The 22,492-nt window shown below is 40.7% G+C and overlaps 1 protein-coding gene across 7 annotated transcripts in view; it reads right to left on the reverse strand.

Annotated features, from left to right (window-relative positions):
- Positions 1 to 22,492, reverse strand: part of GRAP2 (GRB2 related adaptor protein 2) — a 108,376-nt gene that overhangs the window by 18,228 nt on the left and 67,656 nt on the right. The window contains exon 1 of one of the 7 annotated variants that reach the window (XM_065046845.1): positions 13,360 to 13,579. The exons of 3 other annotated variants lie outside the window; for them this stretch is intronic. In XM_065046845.1, the coding sequence (XP_064902917.1) occupies positions 13,360 to 13,403 (44 nt within the window). In that variant the 5' untranslated portion in view covers positions 13,404 to 13,579. Of the gene's footprint in view, positions 1 to 1,959; positions 2,008 to 13,359; positions 13,580 to 22,492 lie in introns of those variants that run through there. 3 more of the 7 variants (XM_021297916.2, XM_021297922.2, XM_021297924.2) reach the window with 3 other exon arrangements.

The following is a 22,492-nucleotide window of genomic DNA, read 5'->3' on the forward strand; positions in this document are numbered from 1 at the left end:
CCCCACCAACTACTAAAGCAACACTAGCCAATAATCCTGTCTTTGAACTCCAGCCTACCACTTTTCATCACCTGAACTTCAAACCAGTTCTGTTTTTCTGATCCTGTTCCTCTCTCCATCTGTAACTCAAGAATCCTCACTCCGTATGGGTCAGAGCTGGGGCCTCAGGAAAACTCCCCTGCCAGGGGCCCATTCTTTCCCTCTCTGCATGTGCGTGACTTCGAGCACCACCCCATGACACAGAAAGACAGGAATTTTTTCATTATTGTCATAACTTACATTTCTCAAGCACCTTTTATCCCAAAGGACAGCACTGCAGTTTGCAGAGAGACAGATTATGCTTTTAACTGCCTGGGGCAACTCCTTTAAGCTTTCGAGTAACCAAGGACAAATTTAGACTGTGCATAATGTTCTGTGTGAAAACCACCTTTGTACAGAGCTTAGCATGAAGCCTATACAATGTTGAAAGGAGGATCTTTCGGTTCCGAGTGTGAGTTGACCAGTACCCTCCATTTTGTGCTGGCTCTCTGCATGGAGGTAAAATTTTCTCTCTGGTTCCTCATTGTAACAAGGCAGATCCAAGGGACATAAGGCTACTGCAGTTCTGTGGGACTGGTGTAGCAGAAGGTTCATAAAAGGAGAAGCTAAAAGCAATATGGCTTTGAGAGCACTAGGCAGGTATTTTAGTCTGGCAGAATGCCATTCCCTGACCAAGAACATCAGCATCTCTCTGCTGACGAAAAGAGCCAAGGCCTAAATCATGTCAGCAAAGAACACAGTCTGACAACAGCATCCCAAAGAGTTTAACACCATCACCCTACACCAAGTTGGGTCAGTTATTCAGTAATAACAATGTCAGGAATGGTCACCACCTATGAAGAGTTCAGCACTCGGGGACCGCTCAGGCTTAGCCCTTCTCGGTCTCACATACATCACAGAAAGAGGGTATAGTTGCAACAACATGCCCACTTAAAGGGGCCATATGAACAAAAATTTTAATTTTGCAGCTCTATCCAGCGAGGCTTTGCTCTGAGATACACAGCACAAGCTACTGTGTCTTTCTTTGGCTCTGCAAGAACAACCTATTGGACTGGTGAGCAACCAGGGACAGAAGTGAACTCTGAACATCTGTACAGAAAATTCAGATGACATTTCAGCAGAAACAATGGAGAAGGGACCTGTTATCTATTAGAGCTGTGATAGATAAAAGGCAGCTAAGTTGCATACAAGTGGCACGAGAATATTTCATTCCAAAAACACAAACCTCTTGCTATGGAGTTAACGTGTAGCTTCACTGACTGCCAGTGATAAGAGGGTAAAATTTGTAAGGGAGACCAAGTCACTAAAACACTCAGCCCAGTCACATTTGAGTCTTGGCTATCCTGCCATCCAGAGCAACGTGTAGCACTTGGGCTCAATCTCTGTGCGCAGACAAAATAAGCCTCCGAGAAACCGGATTCACAGAACAAACTTTCAGGACTCTATAACCACCAGCAGTTGGTATGAAAGGCCCCAGAGGTGCTTAATCTCCCTGGGGAACCTGGGTTTTCTGTGCTACTTCCAGTCATGACAACATAGACCTGTGCAGCACCATGGGAAACCTCTGCAACAGCAGCCCTAAAGAGAGTAGCACAATACCACACAATATCGTGAGAGTATAAACTAATGAGTCTCTGCTGTGCTGGAAGGGTTGGTGTGGAGGATTCAGGTGGGGGGAAGCACCTCTCTCTGTTTGCCCACCTCCTCCCTCAGTTTCCAGCTTGTCAGATTTGACTGACACACAGGGCTTTAACCTGCAAAAGCACTGCCCTGTTGTGGAAGCTGATGAACAGTGGGATCCTATGCTCTTCCCTTACTACACAGTACTTTACCTCTCCTTCCAAAACCCTCCTTTCCTCCTTAGTCCCTTCGGCACACAGCTCCACCCCATCAAGTCTCAGAGCCACGTTCGCGCCATACCTTGTGCAGCCGTCCTCTCCTCTGGCACTTTGCTAGAAAGCAGGAGGCGCATTATCATCTAAGGGAAGGAAGAGGAGAGCTCAGCCTATATCAGGCTCCTCCCTGCAGCGACAGTGTGCCACATCAGTAACGGGTCCACGTGTGTGGACGAGGATAGTCAGGAGCGGGCATGGGCGACAGAGGCAGAGAATAGTGTCTGCCACAGGACGGAGTGGAGCATGGGTAATTGTCAGTCTCTAATTTGGAAATATTTGGTACACTGCGTATTTAAAATGGTGGTGTCAGTTCAAAGGACCCGTGCAGGCTGGTTTAACAGCTGAAAAAAGGAGAGTACTGTCCCTCAACACGTACAAATAAGGAAAACAGAAAAGAGCACGGATCTGGTAAGTTGAATAAGAAACCATAAGTCTGTTGAAAAGCATATCTTGAGGAACAAGTAGCTGAAGACATAAAAACATGTAATAAAATTATTTTCAAAGACAACAGAAGCAGGAAGCCTGCCAGAGTGTCTGTAAGGCTGACAGATGATTGAGATGTAAAAAGAGTGCTCAAAGAAGATAAGGATGAAGCACAAAAGCTAAATTAATTCTCTGCATCCATGCATCTTCTGTGGGGATGTAAGGAGGTCCCCACACTGGGGTTTTCTTTGGAGAGAAGAGCCAGGGGAACTGTCTCAAGCTGAAGAACTGGAATAAAAGGTTTTAGGAAAAAAAATCAGTAAATGAACAAGAATAAATGATGCAATATTTTAGAAATCTTGACTGAAATCTAAACTGAACATGAAATAGTAAAGGCTGAGCAATTAAACTGTGGTATCCAATGCAAGACCTAACACAGCCTCGGTACTAGGAGAAAAAGCAGCAAAGACAACGCCAATGTTTGAGAAGTGTTTTGAGAGGTTGCAAGGGACATGGGGTCTAACTTGAGTATGGCTGAAACTGGTAGAAACAATAATGAAGAAAATAATTGCTGGGCATAAGAGAGAAAGGACATAGCAATTGCCCCTCACATTGCTTTTGTAGAAGGAAGTAATACTGCAAAAATCTGATTGAGTTCTTTGAAGGAGCTGATGAACATGTGGATATGGGTGATGGCTTGATACAAAACTTGCACTTCTAAATCCTTTTTGATGAAGTTTCTCAATGAAGACTTTTAAAAAACCTCCCAAGCTCTCAAAAAATAAGAGGGAAGGTCCTATAGAGGATTAACAACCGATTAAAAGTTCAGAAACAACTTGGAAGAGCTATTCAATATATCCATAAATGATCTGGAAAAGACAAAGTACCAAAGCTTAATGATGAGAAAAAAACCCACAAGGTAATACAAATTAAATCTAATCACAAAGACTTGCAGATGGTTTTCAAAATACTGAGATGAATCTCAGTGTTGGTGACTGCAAAGTAATGGACATGGGAATAAACAACCATAACTATATGAACACAGCAATGAACTTAAAATTAGCAATTACCACTAATGAAAGATATCTTTGAGTTGCTGCGGATAGTTCTATGAAAGTGTCAGCTCGGTGGAAGTGAAAAAGGCAGGTTAGGAAATGTCAGGAAGGCGACAGAGAAGAAAACAGAAAGCAACGTCATGTCACTGTATAAATCCCTTGGCCACCTGTTTGAATATTTGTAATTTGAATACGGCAGCTAATTCTCATCCCTCCATCTTGAAAATGAAGACAGTAGCATTAGAAATAGCAAAGAGAAAGTAATCAAGGATGACCAAAGGAATGGAAAGTTTCTGAACAAGGAAGGACCAAGTTAAACAGACTAGGATCCTTCACCCTAGAAAAAAAAGTTGACAGAGGGATAAATGCAAAAGCAATGTAGAAAATAATTAGGAGCTCTAGGAGCACATTCTCCAGAGTGCTGGGATCTGGGAGGCCATAGCGAAAGCAGTTTTGCCATGTACTTGTCCCATTCTTACCCTCCTTCCCCAAACTGCTGTTGCTGGGTGACCTGACCTGATTCGTTGTTTTTTTTTATGAGCCATGGTACTTCACAAAAAACACCACAATGTGCTAGGCTAAGACAATCAGCCCAGCAGCAGGCAGTGGTAGTTCCCCCCCACACCACCCTTTGGGGAGGCAATAATCTGCCTGGAATACCTGTTAGTTAACATAGATGTAGACTGTCAATTATGAAGCACTCAAACCAGTGAGGAGCAGCAACAATGAGAATTCACTCTGAAGAGGATAATTCCCAATATATTTTGCTGAAAAAAGTACAGGTGCAGAAAGCAGGGGGCCATAAGAAGAGTACAGCAGCTAGCTCTTGTCATGTAGTGAAAAGTTTACTTGTGGCTATCACTGTGCACATCAGGAATATAAACTACTGTACAGGCAGGTGGGACACCAATCCTCACAGTCTTCATTTTAAACAATGTTCATTCTCCTGGTCTGTAAATGGCCTGACAGATTACATTATGTTACACACTAGAATGACCTATTTTCTCTCCTACCATGGTGTGATCTAATGGGCCCCCCAGCAAGAATGCTGCTGTGAGCTGTCACTCATCTTCACTGCCTGACAACTGTCTGGATTCCGGCTAGGTATCCAGAACTATTCCATGATAATATTACATCTATTTAATGCCAAGCCAGAAAAGACCTAGATCTCTGTACCATAAACAAAACAGTCAATAGTGGCAAGCCCCTGATAGAAAATAACTCCATTTTTTTTCCTTCTCCATTTCTGTATACTCCTTCCCTGTCACAGTTATGGTAGCATGTTAACCTCTTCACCATGTGAAGGGTGTTAGACTCCATGTTTCCATATTTTAGCCCATCTCTATTAGATAACTGGATAAAACTCAACCCAGGCAGACAGGTTATTCCACAACGACCTGCTGCGGACTTATGTCATCATCTAATACTGGCACAATCTAGATGAGATAGCTCAACCATGGCTATGATACAATCTGGGAAGACCTGGGTTTAAAAAGCTTGATGCAGATAAACTTACACCTGCTTTTACACTTAGGTGAATGACTGCAAGACACATCTACACTTACATGTGTCTGAAAACCTGTCTGAAAGCTGCCTAAGCACACATTGTCTCTCAAAAATGTTAGTAATTTCTTGCTGGCTTGGAGTTTTCAAGAGAAAACAGTTTCTACCCAGGAATCATGGGAGCAGCCAGAAATAAAACAAAAGGAAAAGAAAAAAAGGTTATTTCCAATAAAGCACATAAATCGAATATTTTGCCTACTCTGAATTGTTTGGGTTTATAATATATAAAAGATTAAGTGGCTAGATTTTGTTTGCCCTCAACGTAAACTAGTTCCCCATGTTCTTAATTAGTTTGCCTCAGGAAAGTAACGTTGCCAGTAAGGGAAACAGAAGTCCAAGTGCGGAAATGAGGGAGATTTCAATTGCTATATTTTGTTGTAAGTAATAACTCAGCATCTGTGGATTCAGGAGCATCAGGGCTGTAAATCCACATAAAGCTGAATGTTATGAATGGAAGCTGTCTGGTCTTTCCCCATCTCCCATCTATTCCTGTCCCTACATTCAGATATGCTCCACACACAGTAATTCATCCTCTCTTGCTGCTTTGCTTTCTGCAAACAGCTGCTCAGGCTGCCCGCAGTGACAGGTCATTAGTGGGCAGTTATTTTTTTCAGGCCGGAGTGTGCAGGAGTGGCAGTGCTGTAAAAGCTTCTCTGCCGAGCTCCACACACTGATCTGGGCAGAGCTCTGTCCCAATTTGCTATGCTTCCTGTCAGCAAAGATTGTCCCGAAAGCTCCGCACCTTGTCGTGTACCTGCAGCGCTCCTGTTCGGTCACGTCCTAGGATTTTCAAACAGCTCAGTCAACAGCATCAGCTGCACAGCTCTTGCTGTTCTAGTGCTGGTCTTGTCACCATCACCCTCATAAACCACATTCAGTTTAGCTGGTATGACTACAGCTTACTGTGCTTGCACATGTGGTACAACCATTTCAATTAAAGGTGTGAAGCCATTTCTCTTACAGGAATAAGCTTTAACTGTAAGAGCACTGTTCTAATTCTACAGTTGTGCATGCATTAGGTGGGTATACAACTTCAGCTGCCTGGTACCATCAATATAGCACCATTTATTGCATGGAGGTGTGGCTTTAATCCTGAACAACAGTGTTAATTTGCTATTTGATTTATGCAACCCTTCCCATCATTCTGCTAATTCATCTCCAAAGATACCCCCTACCATTCCAGCCGATGAGCATTTCTGCATTTCTGAGAGATTTTTCTTTGGGAATATATTGCAATGATTGTCTAGTTTCTTATTCTAAAGAAGTACTGCCAAACTTGATGATATTAAATATTTTCTTCAAATCCCTCCAAATCTGCCAACTTTTTCTTCTGCATTCCCCACTCCATAACTTCTGATTACTGAATTATTAGTGTCTCACTAGCAGCTTTCTGTATTTAACTAGTTAGGTTCTCTATTTTCTGCATTTGCAGGGTGATTACACTGAGCCATGCTCGTGACATCCCAGATTATCATGCTGACAGCTACTACAGGGTCACAAGAACCGAACTGTCACAGAACTGACTGGATTAGCAGGGCAGGAAGAAGCAGATTAAAATGGAGAAAGGGAAGTTTTGACTTTTCCTTTAGTATCAAACAATACTCCTGGATTTCCACAGACTTCCTTTAACTGCTGCCCAAGTCCAGACAGATGCAGCTGCCTTACAGCTTCTGTGTTGTCAGCTTCTCTGAGGACATATGGCAAAAGCATGTCTGCAGTGTTGTATGGTGTCCTGTGTCAGAGGTTTTCCTCTTGGGCCCGTGGACTGCCTTTCAAGGATCGGCAGATGAGACCAAAGAAGACGCATCTCACTGTCAAGGAAGCCTCTGTTCCCCGTACAGTAGTTTGTGCCTCCACTGGGAAATCTAAATGAATCTGCAAGCCCAAAGAAGGTTAGAGACCATGGAAAAAGATGAACCTAATGTGCTCCTCATAAGAGCACTTTTTCCAAGCCTGTGCTACATTTATCTCACCTAAGAGCTAAAGAGGGCCAGTTACTCAGCGTGAGAAACCATGGATCCTGCAGCCTGATCTCTGCTCTGGAGTCTTCCCCCAGTGGGGCTAGTGTCTGACCACCCCCAGCACTGGGAGCCAATGCCACCACTTTCAGAGACCCTTAGGAGTTAATCAGTTAATCTCCACCCACCATCATCTATGGTCTACAAGACACTACACCAGCGGCAAATTTGGCACATCTGGCTTTGTAATACGTCGGGCTAATTCTTGTTTACAGTGTCAAAATTTAAAAAACACACCAGCCCTGTGAAGACAGAGAGAGAAGCACTGCTATTGATAGAAAAAGAAGCTTCTTCCTAGTCTTTACAATTTGTTTATTACCATCCTTTCTGAAAACTAACAAGTAGCAAAATAAGTCCTAGAGGCTCTTGCAAGGGTACCCTGTGCATCCCTGAAAGATACACACGACAAAAATACAGGAGTCAGACATCTAGGCCATTATGATGATAGCTAATTTTGTCATCACATTATTAGAATTTGAACTACAGATAAGCTAAGCGGGGGCTGCATGCCTATCAAGCCAAAATCAACAAGGGCTGCATGAGCTGCTGATTTTCTTTGCTGCACGCAAGCGGTAGAAGGAGAAAGGAAGCGTGAAAGAGAAAAAGAGACTCTTCTTTAGTGATTTGAATCCAGTGCTGGAGTGTTCAACAAAACATTCCTTTCCAGGATTTAAATTCTCCCTTTGATGAGCACCTAGTGACTCAGTGGGATTTGCTAAGCTTCCATTTGAAGCTAGAGAAAAGTAATCTCATTCTTTATTTCTTCCCCCTCCCTGTGCTACACCCCTCTAATCAAGATAAATATATCTAAACATGCCTGATTAAGTCAGACAGACAATGTGCCCCTAATCTCAACTGATCAGGGCTCTGGAGCTGCCAAAGTGAACCTGCTGTCACTCTATCAGACAGAGCAATAAGGGGTCGGTAATACAGCTCCATTAACTGCTTCCCACAGAATGAATTTACCCCGGCTGCTCCTAAAGAGCAGACACTTGAGGAATGCCGCCTGATGGGAGGTTGCTTCAAACCGTCTTTTGGCACAATTGTTGAGCAGCTCCTTCTCAAGCCCTCCAGACAAACAACTAAAGTAGGAAAAGTGTAGCCACTTCCTTCTATGCTACTTTTACAAAAAATCTCCTCATACCTTATCTAGCAAACTGCCTCTCAATTTTTCTTTTCTTGGTAAGCTTCAGCACTGGCTGATATGTGTTGTACTGCAAGTGTGTGGTTATCAGAATAACAATCCTGTTTCCCACTGTGCATGTGCATATCGATGCAAGAGATCTCCTTTTGTGTACAGGTGGAGCTTGCACTTTGTGGCTTCACAGAATTTGAGGCCATGACAGACCCCTGTATCAATATACCATATCAATATATCAATATACCACATCAATATATCAACATACCATGTGCGTTTAGCCTATTTGCACTAACATTGAAGGTTCATTGGAGGACAAATGGAGATAGATCAGAACAAGAATGCACACCTCGGATTTTCCTCTGGAATACAGGCACGTCTACATACATCTGCTTTCATGCAGATGTAGCACTCTCTGATCTTTATCCTCTAAAAAGATCTACTCTTAGTAAAAGACTGTGCTTGAGAGGGATCCAGGGGGTGTCAGACCATGTTTGGCTTCTGCAAAATCTTGGGACTATTTATCCTAGAACTGATGTTTGGTATAATTACAAGTACCTTCAAATTCTCTCTGAATCACGCCCTCTGTGACGAGCTCCAGGGAACCATTTTGCTAGCTGCAGGTCAGATGGAGAATTATACTCCCCAAATTGACCATACAAGAGACTGGGATGAGGAGTGATGTTATATTCCAGACATGTTTCCTGTCAGAAAAGGCTTTCCAAAAGTAACTTCCAAAGCAAAAGAGTCAAAGCAGAATCAAGAACCTGGTTCTATGAGATTTGATTAAAAACAACCAACCAACAAGTCACAGGCAATAAAACTCACCTACAATTAGATCTAGATACTTCAAGGTGCTTTCCTTGTATTTGGGTATCTAGATACAGGAAAGAATACTTAAGATTCAGTTTTGACCATCAGAAAGAGATTTCCAAAAAATGTACAGTTCTGCAAATCTGAGGTCTTGTACTGTAACTGAGAGCTGAGCAATTCTGGTGTTCATGCAGATCTGCATATGAATACCAACTGGATGCGCATGGGAATGGTAAATTCCTCTTGTCTGTGCATGATCATGCATTTCACAATGTAAAATGGAGATGTAGAAAAATCTGTAAATATTTGTGCTGAAGTAGGAGTAGGTTCACCTTATGTCTTTGGTTCATTTCGACAGCAGTTAAGAAATTCCTCTTTTCATACAGAAAGGATGAAGGGAGCAACAGAAGGCTATAATTTCTTTATTTCTGGGCATAGCATAGATGTAATGAGAATTCATTACATGAAGGCATTAATCCACCCTAGTAAAAATAGTTTCTAATCTTATATTGGACTCTACAGTATAGCAATAGATTTGAGTGGGATATATGAACAAAATAGTACTAAAATCTGCTAGCATTTACTTCTGGGTACATAATATTTTGTTTCATATCAGCTACTGCATGTTTCTTTGATCAGGCCAGCTGGTAAAATGTTGTGTAAAATGGGAGGAAGAGCAAGATCAGTGATGAAACTGCTATTTTCCTCGGTAATTTTTTGTGCAATATTAATCCTGGCAGCACAGATAATTGCGGAAAATCTGGAACTGTAGTATTAAGATCACACTGTGTGTTAACAGATGCAATTTTGCACAAGGGTAGAACTACATTTAGCTCAGTAAGAAAGGTAACATTTCTTTGTCCTTTCAACCATAAATCTTTTTTTGTACAAAGCCACGTCTGACTGCACAATATGTGTTTTTTTTACTGAAAAGTTTGTCTCACATATTTTCCCTTATATATTTTTTCCTCTTCTTTTGTGCTTTTATGAAAGAATGAAATAGAAAAGTCTGGTTCAACATACATTGAGCTATGATAATCTAAACATAAACATGGAGTATCTGATAATTAGGTTCTCAGAGCCCTCTTATCTTGGACATGTTTTACCTAATTTCAGCTCACAGCCACCTCTGTTCTGGGAAGATCTGATACACTTTATATACAAAGCTTCACATACAAGCAAGGACAGAGAAATTGAAATGCTACTAGTGGTATCTGCCATGTAGTATAATGAGCACTACTGTAGCTTCATTGCATGATGTCACCACTTGGATATTTACCTTCTGAGCCCCTGTGTTGTATTAACTGTGTTTTTTTCTGCTTAATGGATCTTCATGGCTTAACTTCCATTTAAACACAGAACCCCTTTTACAAGGCCTAAGTGCCACAAAACAGCCTTTCCATAAATTAACCTTATGTGCATCTGCATTTGGGAATGCTTCTGAAAGGGTTTTAAAAGCAATCAGTTACAATAATTCATATACCTAAAGATGCAATTCCAACACTCAATCCAACTTCTCTTCTTATTATAAGGTAAATGTGAATGCCGGCTTGTTACTATTCCTGGGATTTGTCTCTGCACAGTAATCGTACCATTTAAACTAGAAGTGTGGAACATATTTCATGTTTGTCTATGCATTTTTTAATTCACTTGGATTATGATACCTTTGAAATTAAAGTGCAGCAGCAGTTCTTGAATGATTTAACACGTAGACATTTTTACTCTGAAGTAGGAACAACTCATTCTTGTTTATCTTAATCCAAAAATGAATTACATCAAATTGGAATAGGTTCTCATCATCCGGAGTAAAAATTCCCAGATCATACCCTGATGTAGGAATATTGGTTACTGAACTAACATGCAGACTAAGACTTAATTAAACACATCAAGTTTCTGTAGGTAGACCAGGCCTGACATCCTACATTTCCCGTTCCTGCAGCGTGGGCACTTTTGTGGCAATGAGGCCAACTGGAACCTCCCTGCGTAACCCCGTACACCTTGCAAAAATAATCACAGTCCCACTGAGCAAGTGATGGATTGCTGCTCTGCAGCAGGGAACCACACAGCCTTCAGACTATTCAATAGATTGCATGTGGCAAAAAGGGAACACTGCGCAAAGGGTGTAAATGAGTCATTCGACATTTCAGGTTGACTGAAGTAATTCTGCTACGGGTATTTTGAATCTTGATGTGCTATCCACATTTGCATGTTAATCAGGATGGGAAGAAAGAGATTGAAATTATTTGCTACAATACACACGTGGAAAACAGCAGACTCTGCATGTGTGCAAGAAAGCGGGATTACATGCATGACTGGGTGAATGCAGCATCATGTGAAGGGTCTTTTCTGCCCTTATTCAGGAGCAGGCATTCTACGTGCAAGCCTGAACACATCTGAGCAAAAGGATGTTTGAAGACATGTGTCTCTAGGGATAAATGAAAGATGGTCATTTGCAGTATGCCTAAATGGAGTGACAGAGGTCCCATGAGCGTACTCAGGTGATGTGTGTGTTCTATTTTCTTTGGTAAATACAAATCTGAGCAACTGTGAATAACTTGGTCTGTGTAGACTTGGAGGGTAGGTCCATGTATTGTGTGCATGTGGGTGACAAGGAGCACCCATGAGCAGGTGTCAATTGGAGTTTATACTTAGTCAAACAGCAGCAGTGGTGAACCACCTACTTAAAGATTTCCATGGAAAGAATACAAGGCAACTTCTCAAAGTATGATCTGGCCTAACACTGTGCTCCTTCACTCCTGGTCATACCTCCAGTTTAAAGTGCAAATTTGCAGAGAGCCTGACTTCTTATAGCTCATCCTGAAGTCTGTTCGACCCATGCATATTTAGCAACTTTAAGCATTAAGCCATTTTAATACAGTACATGGTCACCTCTGAGGCTTAGGAGCCTCAGTTCAAGTGCTTGGGTTTGAAATTCTGGACAAAGACACTGACTTAGCTCTCATTTAAGAAAAAAACAGCTCAGTATGGAGTCAAAGACCCTAGTCAAATGCCTCACAGGAAATGTTTTCTGAGGGTGAAGAGGGAAACATAAAAGATACTTCATGAGATACGCATAGCTATGTTACACGGATTCAGTGCTTTTAACTGAAGGTGGAGACACAAGAACTTTTTCTTGAGGAGATGAAATATTTGGGTTGGGCAAACAGAGCTCTGGTATCTTGCCTCAAGCTAAAGCCAGTCAGGTTTAGTTTTGCAAAGAGCTAACAATGTTTTTGCACCCAGAGCATCAGACTAGCAGTGTGTCGCATTGGTAAAAGGCACTGAGTTATATTTTGGTCATGTCCAAATTATTGTGTTCTTTAAATTATTAAGATTTTCTTATTGCATAAAGTACTGCAGATCCTCCCCCTGCCTCTATTCTGCAAGTCAGTGATACCACACTCAATTAACCCTGGTGAGTGAATATAGGCTGGACATTGTCTCTTTCAGTTTCAGTCACTTTTTTCTCAGTGCCACAGTTTGCGTACAAACCACTGAATGGCGGTACTTAAATCTCCAAGTTAAATTGCTTTAATGGAAACAAAAGTGCACATTCCTGACATTTGTATTCATATTAAGTCTCCTGTGCTTCATTATCCAAAATCCTAAACATTGGGCCTAGTCTACGCAGATTCTGTTCTATTAAATAAAGAAACAAATGTAATTCTGGTTCAAAAAGTTCAGAGTAAATGTATTCTTACATTTCTTTGGGTAGCAACCACAGGCATATTATTGCAATTCCAACTTACCCACCGTGCATGTATTGGCTTTGTACAGAAGATAAAAAGGAATGAGATGGAAATCCGATTTTTATTAGTGAGTCCTCTCCAAGGCGCACTTATTGAGGTACATAAAGGTCTAGCAGCCATTGGAACTGGTGATGAAACAAGTGGAGACTCCACACAAAATCTGTATAACCCATGAGTGTCTTGAGTAGCAGTGGGAATTCTGGATGTACTGGTTACATCACAGCACAGGTAATCAGGGCAGAGGTACAACATGATCTGCAGCAGCTGCAAACCCATTCACAGATCCCCTGAGAACTGGCTTTGGTCCCACAAGCTCACTTAACCATGACAGCACAATTGTTTTACCTCAACTTTGTTCTTGGGCTGAGAAATGGGTGTGTACGCATTTAGAGAAGCCAGCTGTCGCATTCAACATCATATTATAGTTTATGAGGGGAGGACAACATGCTATTTCTTCCGTAACACAATAAAACATCCTGCACAGCTGTACCTGCAGTTATGCTCCTGAACACACTGTGCTGAAAGCAGTGTGATCATCTAGGAATCACCTCATGAAAAGGAGTTGAAAGCAAAAAAAAGAATAATTTAAAAATTTGGGGAATTTATATCATATTGACATCTGTTGGATTGGTTATTATGTTTCTATGTTACATGTTTTTTCCTTACCATTTCACTGTCTTTCCTTCCTGAAGCAAACAGTATTCTTCCATATGGTGCAACTTAACAAAAACCAACCGGTTAGAACTGTTTATAGAAACATACAATAATTAGATTAAAAGGGATCTGTGAAGATGATGCAGTTCAAGCCCCTGCTCATGTCAGGGTTAACTTTTGAAATTATACAAGTTGAGAATGTAACCTGATTTTTCTGCAGTGACTACTCTAATGGAACATCAGTCTCATTCTGGCAATGATATAAATTATGTGCATATCTAGATCAAAGACATATGGAAAATCATTTAGGTAGAAGATCTGCATTAAATGATTTGAGATTTCCTTTCAATATGCATCCTAGAGGATTGTAAAAAGAAAAAAGATGATATTGACAGTACTAGACTCCAATTATACAGCTGCATATTACCAAAACACACACTAAAATGAGGCTAGCATTACAATCATTATTTCTTGACTTCTGTATGCCTAATATCCTCATTATGTAAATTTTAAAAAATGATTATTTGTAGATAGAATTCAGAAAAAAAAAAAAAAAAGAAAAGGGAAAAAAAAGGAAGGAGGAAGAATATTCCAGAGTGGAAAAAAAATTACTTGGCTAGACACCGTGGAAAAAATTACCAGGCTAGACACTTGAAAATGCTATATGTCGTGTACTTCATAGAGCCTTTCAGAAGGTGCTCCTCTTCTGCATACCTTAGAAAGTCTGCAGAATAAAGTTTTGAGAGCTGCAAACTGTTGGAACTATGCAGCTCTTACTCTTGAAGACACATCATGAATGTGGTAAGGGCTCTGCGGTGAGAAACCTGCCAATGGCAATAATTACTTGCCACAAGACTTAAACAAGGCCCATGCACTGCTGCAAGGAGATTTAATTCCTCAAAATAGGTATTGTTCATTCTATGATGAATGGGATGATTTTTATCCAAATTGAATAGATCTAAAAACATTTTCGGTGCTGCAATTCTGCTTTCATATGAAAAAAACAAAACCCTGTGCTCACTGCACTTCTGTTTTCTATTCCATTTTCTATCTGTTTCTTCTACTTATATCTACTTTTATTTGCTATCAGATTTAAGGAACAGCAATGTTCAGTTTCATTGCCATTGCTATATTTGATTACAGTAGGCTATGTCTTTTTGTCTTGAGGATGAGCCTTGTTTTTTATTTCAGTTAAAAAAAAAAAAAAAGTTATATTTCATGAAGTGATCATCTTTGTAAAAGCAGCTAATCCCCAAAGCATTCACTGAATTTTGGGATACTATTTCCCTGGTTGCTCTGTCTGAAAGTGGTTTGACTTGACTCATCTCTGCAGCTGGTCAAGGGAAGGCGTAAATGCTCAGCCCTTCCTGAGCTGAAGTCAATTAGGCATCTCAGGCTGCATAGCGTTAATGCATTCAAAACCACCCTCTTAAAAAATGTCATGCCAGGATTGTTTAGACTGAACAGGAGAACAACATTTCAAAACAACACCCTGCTCAAAAGCTAGAAAACATTTCAAACAAAAAAGTAAAACTAAACATACCAAACTGAAACTGTTCAAAACAGCAGTAATTCATTAAGAAAATAACCACTGCTCACCTCAAGAGACGCCCAATGTGTTTCACAAATCATGTAGTAAATTCAGACTCACTTTATATTTCTGGTATCCTGAGGGGGATGCAGCAGCTCTGGGCAGTGGCCACACAGTTCTGCAGTTTCTCCTGGGAGTTTTTTAAAGGATTACAGCTGCTCCTTTGGCTTCTCTTGCTAAAACTACCCAGCACTTTAATTAAGAACACCTTTTATGAGCTCATTTTTTGCTGCAGCCTCACTGAGAATAACGCTTCTCTGGGACCCTCTGGGATGGGTTAGCTGAGCTGGTAAACCTGAATGTTAAAATATGATGACTGTGTCCTCTGACCCCAGCTTTACCCTGGAGGGTGCCTCCAGTTTGGCTGCTGCTTTCCCTTTTTTCATTAGTGAGTCCATTCCAAGGCACACTTACTGAGGTACACAAAGGTATCTATCCCTTCACCTAACAATGAAATCCATCCTCCGGTGCTTTTCAGCAGTGCACAGCAGGTTATGAGCAGAAGAACCAACTGTCCAATTAAAATCAAAATGTCAGATGTGCAGAAGGCAAACTGAAATCTGCCTGGGCTATCAGGGCAAACACCTTTAGACATATGCAATTAGCTGAAGGATAATTGATGACCGCAGGCTATCAACCTACAGTTACGGGTCTCAAGTGCAAGGAATGTGCTAGGACATATCATTCAGTATTGACTCAGAGGAAAGGGCTTGGTTCTCTCTGAGTCACTACCACCACCTCCTGAAGTACTGAGGATTTCTTTAGAAATCTCCCCTAAATTACCAGATGAAATGACAAAGCGCTTAGAAAACTCAAAGCAGTGGTTACAAGTGTGCTACCACTGCTGGTATCTGTGCAAGTTATGGTATACAAAACATGGTAAAAGCTCTTTAGCTGGCTGTGGAGAGGAAGGGAATTCTTCAGTTGAAAGTGGTAACCCTGATGATTTGTTACTGCGAGACAGTAATAATGTAGTTAAAGCAGGTGTGGGGAGCTTTGACGCACTACCAAAGAGATAGAAATCAAGCCAGAAAAAGGACCCCTTATTCTGGAGTACCAATGATTATTCAAAGAACTGTCCTGAAACAACTTCCCTGGTACAACACCACTGGGAGAGCTCCTCATTCAAACAAGCCCTTCATCTTTCCTGCCTTCTCCCTCCCACCATTCGTTTTCATTTCTCTTTAGAATGAGAACTTGCTGAGGCATGGGTTTTCTTCTGCTATGACTTTGCTTGCACCTCAAGAACTGACGTGTTCAGTTGTGTTGGGGTTTTTTGTTTTGTTTAGGGTTTTATTTTATTTAAATCAAGACAGCTACTGCATAGTAAATTCGTAATGGAATTATTAACTTGATGTAACTATTTGAGGTACCTTCCTGGCAGATGTATTGAGCACAGCTAGCCACATTGCTATAAAATCACCAATGCTTTCTGTTCCCTGAGATTCTGCACTGAGGAATATACCTGGAGAAAACCACTTGAATTTAAAGCACTGCTTGTTTTTGGCAATGAAGACATAACCTCTGTCAGTGGAGAGCATCCTGTGTCAACAGTGCCTGAAAGTCAGTTGAAGCCTTTCTGAAAAAGACTAATTAATAATAAAGCTCAGGATGCTTAAAGAGCTCACCCTCAGAAGCCCTGGAGATTTAAGAAAATAGTTCTAAACCCATTCTGCAATTGCAGTTATTAATGAATTATTAACTTCTACAGACACCATATTGTCGTTGCTTCAACCCCATTTCCTACAGTGACCTCAACAGTCAAGGGGAGCAAATCAGAACAGTGTTGAAAACTAGTTGAAAAATAAAAATAAAACTAATTAGTATATATTATGGAGATACTTGTCATGTCTATGTACTTACAATTATCTGAGTTTTGCACTTAAAATAAGGATTCGGTGGTTTTGCTATGTTTGAGAAGCACGGCGTACATTAAGAATTACAGCACTAACTGTAAGGGCACATAATGATTTTCCTGACAAGTTACAAGTAAACCTATTAACTAACTAATTAAGTAAAATGACTCTTAAATATGGGTGCTTTAAGAAACTTGACACTTTGGGTTTGATATTTTCTTTTTTTTCTATAGCCTCAATAATGGATTAGTCCAGATTTTCATTCTACTTAAAGATCACAGAACCTTGCATTGACAACATATAACGATTTTTCCAAGATTTTTTTTACCTCTATGACATTTCTTATTAAAAAAAAAATCCCTTAAAACCCCCCTGGTGTTTAATTTGTTCCTTCAGATGATGCTACAAATAGAGCTTGCAAGATACCTGAGCTGCCCACAGCTAGAATGGCCCTTTCAAAATGTTCCTCACTTCACTGTGGGAGATTTGAGGGATTTTCTTGAGGTTGTTGTGTGGATGGGTTTCTATTAGATGGAGATTTATTCCTGAACTAGCCAAAGGAATCTCAAGGCCAGCGTGAAGGCTGAAAAACACCACCTGCTTTGGGAGTGAGGCAATTCTATAATAACAGGGCCTCAACAAGATTAACAAGACCTATTAGCAGTGAGACTCGGGCTCGTGGACAGCTCGTGAACATGGACAATATCCAATCAGCTAAAGCATGCTTGGAGCGTGGACGCGTGATCAGGAAATAACTACATATATAAGGAGGCTTGTTTCTGTAATAAATGGCTTCGCTTGAATTCATATTGGATTGTGTGGAGCCCATGATTTTTTGCCCTCACACTTCACACCAGGATTCTCAGTAGTTGGCACCACCATCTTTCAGCAGGGTCGCCTGGCTTCACTTCTGTTGGAAACAGAGGGAAGCAGCTGCGGCTCTGAGTGATGAAACTCTGTGCGCAGCGGCATCAGCCCCACTGAGAACTGCCTTGTTGTGATGCCGCGGGAAACGAAAAATATTTTCTTGAACAGCATTTAAAGCTAATCTGACAACACAAACATTTAGAGGCTTTGATTATTGAATGGGCTCATTACAGCAAAAGGAGAAGATAGCATTAAAGGCATGTAATTACTTGGGATACAGGAGATAGCAACATACGCTATATCAAATCAGTAGGCAAAGGATGCAAGTGCTGTAAACGGCCTCTGCTGAAGGTAATGACATGATTATGACAATGCTTATATAATTTTCAGCAATGTAATATTGCATGTCTATTCATCCCCTCCTACTAAGAGTGTCAAAGTACTTGATGACTTCAATGAATTAAGATTCACCTTCTACTCAAGATGGGAAAGTATTTTCAGACTAGATTCAGTTCTCTTTGATGGTAGAGTAAATCAGGAGAATTTTTGTTTGCTTTGATGGATTTAATCTCAAAGATCTGTTACACTGTCAGGACTACCAAGAAAGGAGAATCCAAGCATGTAATGGCTCAACAACAGCATTATTTCTGTTAGTGTAATGATAATACAGCTTGAAACTTGATAATACAACCTGAAGCTGTAAACTAATCACCATGTTAGAGTTCTAAAGTGTTTGTTCCATCCCTGCATAGAGCACTCCACACTTGATTGATAGAGGATTTGGTCACCTTTCTCAGAACCATTATGTTTTGACCGCTGTTCGGGTAGCATACTGGATGCGACAGACTAATAGTCTGAACTGGTACAGCAGATACTGTGTACAAACACTCAGACAGTATGTCTCCAGTATCTTACCCCTATACGCTATACACTTCTGCATGCAAAACAATTACCAGGGCACATTCACACACAGAGACCACTTCAGAAGTTTGTCTACATCCTAAGATAATTGCAGGGTTCTGGATTGTTTCTCCTGTGCAAGAATTCAGCTGTAGCTTGGAGTGGCTATGACCTGGAAACATTATGTTATTTATGTAGCTAGGTTTTTTTTAAATAAAAAAGGAACCCCAGAGTTCTGAGGGTTAAAGTTTGTACTCTAAGGGTTACTGGTGGATTTACCATGACAAGATACTAAAAAAATATTGGGGAACTAAAAAAGAAAGCCTAGGGAACGCGAGGCATAAAGTGTCTCAGGGAAAAGAACGGCATGTAATTAGTACTGTACGCTTCTCCAAAAAGACAAAGCCATATGTAAAAAAGGTTATAGAGTCAGGGAGAGGGAGAAAGGGTGGATCTTGGAGCTCCAAGAGAGGGAAAACAAGAGTTTCATCATATGTTGGTGCATACTGTTAATTTAGGCGTTTCAGTCATTTTCTTTCATCTCATAGTATTTCGCAGTATTGACCTGTGATCTTAGTGCCAGGATAATGTGTCCATTCTAAGCAAGCTTATTCCTCAAACATTAGTCTCCCCTGCTTAGATGTTATTTAAATGGTCCTTTAGCATGGTTCTCTAATGAGCAGAACAATTTTTAAAATTTAAGGCTACAGGAAGAGCTTTCCACTTTTTGCATTTTCATCTATTTGAAATCTTTCTAGAACCAGTATTTACAGCAACTACACTTCAGAGACAGCATTCTGGGCTAAAGCCAAAAGAAAACTAAGATGCCCTTCCTCTCACCCAGATTACCCAGCTGGGTAAACCTGACAGCTGTGGGACAGTAGTGACCAAACATCAGAAGCATCTGAGTAAAGCATCAACCCACTAGAAATGCTATGTCAGGGGATTCGGTTTGTACCTTGAAGCATTAAGTCTACAGTACATAAACTTGTTAGCTTAGCTAATACCACTACCGATTCTACTCACGTTTGTAAATTGTTTTTTTTTTTTATTTTTAAAGTGCTGATTTGAAATAATATTTAACACTTAACTGTCACTATAGAATGCAGAAACAATGCAGCCTTGTCTAGTGATGAAGAAACAAGAATCCAGTTTCTAAGCCCAGCTCAGCTGAAGACTTGCTGTGCACCCCTGGGCAAGTCACTTCACTTCTCCGCACTGTAGGACACATCTAAAAAGTGCAGTGAAGCCATACACGGAGACATTCAAATGGAATGGGACACAGGAAAGACATAAAGCTGCACTCTCAGAAGGCTGGTTCATTTTCACAGATTGTCAAGTTAGTTAAGCTATTAAGGCTTTAGCGCTTCTGTCATCTCAGTGTAATTACATCCACTTACGTGGGCCAGATTATGGTTATAAAGTGAGAGCATTCATGCTCACCTATCTTAAGGGCAAATGGGGAAAATGCCCATCAATAGGCAAAAATGTGTGTAGACAGTAAGACAAAAAGCTTATAAAGGAAAGGCAAGGTTAACTGCCATAAAATCCTGGATGGTAATATACTTCCTTTGCTGCTGCCCAAATGTACAAAGAATGGTGGAAAAATAAGCTGAAAAGACTCAGAAATTTCCTTCCAGGGAGCTGCAAAATAAAGCTTTTTGACAGATATCAAGTGGCTTATGGATACCTTTTACACTGGCTGGAATACGGCTGTCAGCTAGCCCTGATCTTCAGATCAAGTGTGTCACAATCACTATATCGTGCATAGCAATTTGAGGAACTGAAAGCAGACAGAATAGCTACGTTCCTCTTAAACCAAAACCAGACTCTGGAGAGAAGAGAGAAAGGTAGTGGAAGACAGGACCTTATTATATTGTAAAAACTAAAGAAACTAAAATGAACCCCAAAGACATAGGCATGGCAAGCATTGATAGCAATATTTCATTACTGGCAAAACACAGGGCATTTTCTCAGCCACAGTGGGTAGCCTCTTCTGACTAATATCAGAGGCTGAACTTTGCCAGTGAGTGTATTTTATGGCATATATCTTACCGCTCCACTAAGAGGAGAATTTCAAGTGAAAATACTGCTCAGGGAGGAAACATAGTGAAGGGAATGAAGATCATTTTCATTATGTCAGGCAGTAAGAATAAACCAAAAGGGACTGCCTACAGCAGTAGCTCCACACCTGTGGCTTAATAGCAGCCTCTTGCCTGCCAAACTTTCAGATAGGCTTGTGGCCACGGAGAGCTGCTGTCACGCTGCAAATTGATGGGGAAGGCAAAGTATAACATTGTACGGAGGGCATCCTCACCGCTGTTGCCCTTGAATCAGCAAAACCAAGAGGCAGCAGCATATGATTGCAAGTGTAGAAGGTAAGTATGGGGAAAAATAAGAAATTCTGTGTCACTAGCTAAATGAAGACAAAGTTTGAAGAGAAAAGTCATGTATTCTATTAGATTAATGGCTACAACATAAAAACCAGACAAGCTTGCAGGCACGTTATACCTCCTGCAAACTAATGTAAGAGATCAGGATGGACAGCTAAAGTGAGCAGCAAATCTCTCTTTTTCTAGGAGTTGTACAAAATTACATCTTGTGAAAGACCAATTTTTGGCCAGGGTGGCGCCTCAGTATTAACAATTTTAGGAAGTGTGTTGAAGGGAGTGTTAAGAGATGAAAACAATTTAAAAGTCCAGACAATGGAACTAAGCTAAGTTTAGATGTGTACATTTCACATTGCCTATCCATCCATGTCCAGGTTATTAGCTTCCTTGATACAAACGGGAATGACACACAGTGCTATTTTGTGTTTAATCTCTTATCTGTGGGATTGTCAAGTTTGGATGCAAGAAAGAAACACAAGTAAATGTCACTAGATAAAAAAGAAAGGGGAATTGCTTCACTGGGACACCAACAGCATGTTTCCAAGCTGCTACAAAGGGAACATGTTTTCTCCGTGTCTTTTCCTCAACTCATTTCACCATCACATCATAGCCAGGGTTTATGCTTTATTCAGAAATGTGGGTGCAGAGGCTGAAGCATGGGCCTCTCTCCTTACATTTCCAAGTGGATGACTGGCATTGCTAGATGCATCAGCTACAGTCTTCTATGCCAAAATATAACTGCAGGCAACTCTTTCCCATCCCCAAACCCAGCTCTTCTGCCATGCCTGTTTACTAAAAACCCAGTCATTATAAAAACTTTCTTCTCCAGACAAATATAAATGTGACAGCTTCTCCTGCTGCTGAAGATAATTTAGATTATTATTTTTTTCTAAGGAAATTTTGTGCTGGTAGAGTGCTACTAAGTCATGTATTGGAGACTGATGCCCTTTTGCTCATAGGTTAACTGCAAGACAAATCAAGCATTATGAACTTCCTTTATGCATGCAAACACCTATGAAACACACACAAACCTTGACATATACCTCTGCAGCACTCCATTCTAAAGAAATGCCTTGTAACAATACTGCATTTTAGGCTTACAATGCATCAAAAAGCTTTACAAGAACATTAAAAAGCAAGTGAGGAGAAATTATATTTATGCCTAGCCTCTCGAGACCCCACCAGGGTCTCCACAGGAGACACCAAAAGGAGGGTCAACGATGCCAGATCTACAGCTGCCAGAAACATTTTTCTTTCTAGGTACCTTGCCCTAGTTGGTATGATCACACTGGGTGTTGTAGAGACACAATAGCCTGGCCTCTGTCAGAGCAACCTTAAAAGTTTCTGAGAAATCTGGGTATCTCTTTGCTTTGTGCCTCTGACTGAAAAAAAACTAAAAAAAAAAATCCCCACTCATTATTTTCTTTGCTTTGTTCCAGTAAATACCCTCCTTCTGAGCATAGTCCTGATCCCCCATTGACAAGGAGAAAAACTTGATGCACCTGCAGCGGAAATGAAAACATACTAAATCCTGAGCCTTG

This window comes from Columba livia, chromosome 1 (genome assembly GCF_036013475.1).
Source record: "Columba livia isolate bColLiv1 breed racing homer chromosome 1, bColLiv1.pat.W.v2, whole genome shotgun sequence".
In the NCBI taxonomy this organism is placed as follows: Eukaryota; Metazoa; Chordata; class Aves; order Columbiformes; family Columbidae; genus Columba; species Columba livia.